Here is a 5577-nt window from a genome sequence, read left to right as displayed (position 1 = left end):
GATATTAATCGATCGATCTGTCAGTGCCATACCCATCTGTCATGCGTGTTGGTTCTACCGAATTGGTAAATGTATACTTTCTTTTGGGATTTCCTCCCACATTTGTCTTACATGCCTTGATATGACTGAAATATTGTTCAAAGTTCAACCCCTTTCACTAGCTCACACTGTGGGTAATGAGTAATCATGTGTCGTGTTCCAGGTGTGGCCGTAAGTGAGCAGCTCAAGGCACAGGGCAAGATGTTCTCCACTGTCAGCTGTGCCTCCGTGCCCAAGATTACAGTCATTGTTGGCAACGGAATCGGACCAACTCACTACATAATGGTGAGTGGCATTTGTATTTCTAAAAATGATAACAGCGCCTATCTTATACAAATTCCAAAATTGTTCTTTTTGCTTGTATGTAGTAAGTATCTTTTTTAATCTTTACTTGTTTCTGTTTGTGAATAGGGTGGTCGAGCAGTGAGCCCCAACTTTCTCTTCACGTGGCCAAACGCTGTGACAGGTATAATGGAGCCCAAGACACTGGCCAGTACCCTCGCTCAGGTGAGTAGCCAGTACCCTCACTCAAGTGAGTAGCCAGTACCCTCGCTCAGGTGAGAAGCCAGTACCCTCGCTCAGGTGAGAAGCCAGTACCCTCGCTCAGGTGAGAAGCCAGTACCCTCGCTCAGGTGAGAAGACGGTACCCTCGCTCAGGTGAGAAGCCAGTACCCTCGCTCAGGTGAGAAGCCAGTACCCTCGCTCAGGTGAGAAGACGGTACCCTCGCTCAGGTGAGTAGCCAGTACCCTCGCTCAGGTGAGTAGCCAGTACCCTCGCTCAGGTGAGTAGCCAATACCCTCGCTCAGGTGAGAAGCCAGTACCCTCAATCAGGTGGATAGCCAGTACCCTCGCTCAGGTGAGAAGACGGTACCCTCGCTCAGGTGAGTAGCCAGTACCCTCGCTCAGGTGAGTAGCCAGTACCCTCGCTCAGGTGAGTAGCCAATACCCTCGCTCAGGTGAGAAGCCAGTACCCTCAATCAGGTGGATAGCCAGTACCCTCGCTCAGGTGGGTATCCAGTACCCTCGCTCAGGTGTGTAGCCAGTACCCTCGCTCAGGTGGGTAGCCAGTACCCTCGCTCAGGTGAGTAGCCAGTACCCTCGCTCAGGTGGGTAGCCAGTACCCTCACTCAGGTGGGTAGCCAGTACCCTCGCTCAGGTGAGTAGCCAGTACCCTCGCTCAGGTGGGTAGCCAGTACCCTCGCTCAGGTGAGAAGCCAGTACCCTCGCTCAGGTGGGTAGCCAGTACCCTCGCTCAGGTGAGTAGCCAGTACCCTCGCTCAGGTTAGTAGCCAGTACCCTCGCTCAGGTGAGTAGCCAATACCCTCGCTCAGGTGAGTAGCCAGTACCCTCGGTCAGGTGAGAAGCCAGTACCCTCGCTCAGGTGGGTAGCCAGTACCCTCGCTCAGGTGAGTAGCCAGTACCCTCACTCAGGTGGGTAGCCAGTACCCTCGCTCAGGTGTGTAGCCAGTACCCTCGCTCAGGTGAGTAGCCAGTACTCTCGCTCAGGTGAGAAGCCAGTACCCTCACTCAATTTCCAGATAAAGTTGCCACAACAATGCATTTAGGTGAATTTATGTATGAATTAGTATATGATGATATATGCAACTCAAAAGAAGTTAAAAAACGTCCGATTCTTTCATATTACTATAGGTAGTCTGTCATGCCATGACAGATTAACTATAGCAATATGAAAGAGTCAGGTGTTCCTTAACTTCTTACATTAACTAACAATATGTAGATGTGTGGGTTTTGTTGGTTAGTCTGACTTAGATGTGACTGACGACATCTGATTCTTCCAGCAAAAGGCAGCCACAACAGAAGAAATAGACGATGTAGACAAGCTTTCTGATGACTTGCATGAAGTATTCACCGGACGTATGTCCGCCCTGTTCACATCGACCAGGGTGTTAGATGATGGAGTCATCTTGCCCCAGGACACCAGGAAAGTATGTAACATTTTCTAAAATATATTTTCTTGCATGTTTCTTATAGTAGCACATGATATACACACACAGGCAAGTTACATAACTGGTCTCCCACCTCCCCTCTCTGTTGCAGGTCGTTGGTCAGTGTCTGAGTATTGTCTCGGCCTACCTACCCCGGCAGGACACCAAGTACCCTGTATTGAGGATGTGATACCACTTGGGTTGCAATATGCCACAGTCAACTTAATGTCTACAGGGGCTTAGGCTAAAAAAAATACTAATCTTGGTTCTCAGGCACCACCAGCATCATCATAAAGTTTGCCGCACGTTTACTTTTTATTTCCATTTTAAAAATATCTTTTTTAAAATCCTTAACTATTCCAAGTCCTTCAGAAGTCAAATACTGTATTCCAGTATTTTACTCATCAAGGAATACAGTTATGTAGGGAGGCCCTTTCCCAGGTTGATTGTACAAATACTAGTTTGAACAGCCCCCCATTCCCCCCATTTTATTTTTTAAGCCTTATCTAGACCTGCTCAGGGGCCAGTATTCTGCAGCAAGTGTCAGTCAAAATCCCAAATTGGAATTAACCATTTCCTAATTCATGTTGATATAGATAGGCTTTAAAGTTAAGTTTTACATTATTGCTCTGAATGCAATGTTAAAATACCTCAGAATGTAGATAAAAAAGAAATTTAACAAAATCCCAATTTTGAACAAAATAATTATTTGTTCCCAATTTGCCTGTCACAGGCACTCAATCTAAGATAAGCCCCTGAGTCTACCTATTGTATACAAGTCATTAAGTCTCCAGGTACTTGTAGGTTGTTCATCATGAATGTAATGTTTTGATTTGATTTTATGTAATTTGAAAACTATTGCCCCAATAGCAATGGTATGATAATCAATACAATATTTATTGACTTTGTCAAGAGTGAATTAAACATGTCCCCGGTAGGGATATCATGATTCCCCATTGTATGGATGCATCATGAGTTTATATCTGATAATGTGGTACAGTAAACTACGTTTATAACGAACTATGGTTATAATGAGCTAAACTTTGTGGCCCCTTTAAGTTTGGTATAACCGTAGTTTACAGTACACAATATTCCTACCTGTATATCAATTCTTGTTTAAGGCTGTATTGAGTTCCAAAAAGTGATATGTGCTAAGTTTTGCAAATACTCTGACATAACTTTGCCATGTATCGTGTAACATAATGCTGTATTTGATTTTATAATGATAAAGAATAATCTAACCAGTCATCGTCCAGCTAGACACAGACAGGTTGTTGACAACAACTTCTTGTTTACCCAGGCCACAATGGAACATTGACAAGTTCACTCATTAAGCATCGAGATACGTATCTCCAATACTCCCGACTCGGGTATCATAATATGTATCGATATGAAAAGAAGTCATAACATGACACCTGTGTCCCAGCATGGAACTGGCGTTATTTACCATTCCCTTGTAATATGTGGAGAGTTAAATAACATGGAAACTACATGTACAGCCAATAACCGGTAATGATGAAAAGTGCTCCCTTTCCCACATTGGGAACATTTGTGTCATTTTGAACTTTGGTTATTGTAGTGTACCCATGAAGCTGTGATGTCATGTCTTTGGTGTTGCCCGTGAATGAGGGCGGGTGTATTTATTGTTAAATTAAAGATAATTTGTGGTAGTCCAATGAAGTTGTTAGAGAAAATATATTTTTCGTGTTCGCTTCTAACGCTACTTGATGAAATACAACTAATGCCAAGTGACATTAAACATTTATGATTCACGTGATCACATCCGTCGACAATTCATATTCACATATGTACTTGTTTTACATGTTTAACATGTTAGAAATTTGAAGAAAATATTATGATTATTTAATTGGACCTAACAAATTGTACTTAAAGATTTCTTCCATGTTGCAACGGGATTCCTGGCCGGCTGTTGATTGCTTGTCATGGACCTCTCTGTTGTATATATGGTACATATTCCCACACATATACATTGTATCTTCTTCTTCACAAATAAATAATACTATGATGTGGAAGGTGTGTTCTCATTTCTGTATCATGTGGTATTGAGATTCCAGGGCAGTGGTCATTAATACCCCATGCTTGAGTTTCACATTTGTGATTGGCTGATTGTGTATCATCACCCCTGATGAATGATCAATTATTTTCAGGCTGCCTTGATATTTCTGGAATATTACTGACTGCAGCATAAAACAACATTCACTCACTGTCATTTATCAAACTCATTAAAGGGGGGCACAGGTGGCACAGTCGTCTAAGGCACCACAGTTAACTGTGCAGAGTTATGTCCCTTGGGCACACCCGATATCTATGATTGTGGCTTCATATTCTGGTTCTTCATGACTATGTTTCTACTATGTACCCAACTCACTCACTCAATTTATTTTCAATGAACTCTAACAAATAAGTGTATACTCCACCTACAAATACAGGGGCCGACATGCATGAGCAGACGTCAAGCACAGCAGCCTTGTTAGGGAGTAGCCTGTTGACTATACTAAGTATACCTGTTCAAGCCCCCTATTTGAGCCTCCCCAGAGATGGGGGAAGGCGTGTTGCAGCAGTGTTACTAGTGACCTTGGCCTGTGAGGTAATCAAGCCAGGACCAGACAACTAGGTCAACTATAACCCATGCCTCAAGGACATGGTAACTTACAAACAGCATGGTCACGCTCAGCAGACTCTAGGGACCTACCTGTTGGTATTCGGGGAGGGAATACTGGGAAACAAAAAATGTCTCTGATTTTATTAAAAAAATAATATAAATATGTTTGCTGGACATGCTTGATGATCTGGGAGAATGTGTTGTAATAAAAAGAAATAGTTTGCTCCTTTCAGAGAATTTTTTTATGGCTTAAAGCAGTGGCAGAATTTAATTCTATCCTCAATAAGAAAAACTATTCTGCTCCAAAGTCCTCTTGTGAGACTTTCCTTATGCCTAAATAGAAACCGCTCTACAGCACTTGCCCTGTATATTGTCGCACCTGGAAGGTAAATTTCATAATGGGCCCCCCCATCCACCCAAACACCCCACCAATTTAAAGGTCCTGGATCTGCTTCTCTTTCATCTTTGAACAAATAGGAGTGTTACGTTTTTTTCAAAATGTTTGATTTAATTATTAATCTTAATTACACATAAGATAATAGAAAGACTGCTAGTGTTTATTGTCTTTCCTCCAGAGAGTGAGTTTAAGAGCTCTTCAAAGTGAATGTCCTAAGTGGCGACTGAATGGATCTGTGGACAGGCTCTGTGATTTGGTTGATTGGTGTCAGCTCACCGATGGCATGGGAAGTTGCTCATGATATCAAACACTTGTTTGTCGGGTCTAGACATTTTTTACAGGCTTCCATAGGTATAGCCACAAACAAGAAACAAAACAACTTGCTAAGTTTTCAGCAACAGCTTCATAGCTTCACCCGAGGGCAGTCTCATTCTGATTGAATGAATTTGGACACCAGAAATAGGCTCCAGCACAGGAATTGAACCGAGTCCTTTCCCTGACAGGCCACTGCATTAATCAGTAGACTATCAAACTGCCCCTTCTGCATAAACACACGTGGTCCGCACACACA

The 5577-nt window shown here is 42.8% G+C and overlaps 1 protein-coding gene across 1 annotated transcript in view; it reads left to right on the top strand.

Moving 5' to 3' along the window:
* LOC139478568 (probable methylcrotonoyl-CoA carboxylase beta chain, mitochondrial) overlaps positions 1-3988 on the top strand; it is a 14104-nt gene extending 10116 nt beyond the window's left edge. The window contains exons 8-11 of the mRNA XM_071261104.1: positions 203-324; positions 451-546; positions 1840-1986; positions 2099-3988. Coding sequence (XP_071117205.1) covers positions 203-324; positions 451-546; positions 1840-1986; positions 2099-2176 — 443 coding nt within the window. The 3' untranslated portion in view covers positions 2177-3988. The remainder of the gene's footprint in view (positions 1-202; positions 325-450; positions 547-1839; positions 1987-2098) is intronic.
* The last annotated feature ends 1589 nt before the right edge of the window (positions 3989-5577 follow it).

This window comes from Haliotis cracherodii, unplaced genomic scaffold, assembly GCF_022045235.1.
Source record: "Haliotis cracherodii isolate W230 unplaced genomic scaffold, xgHalCrac1.p SCAF_4, whole genome shotgun sequence".
NCBI lineage: Eukaryota > Metazoa > Mollusca > Gastropoda > Lepetellida > Haliotidae > Haliotis > Haliotis cracherodii.
The sequence above is the reverse complement of the archived record's forward strand: the minus strand, read 5'-3'. Positions and strand labels throughout refer to the sequence as shown.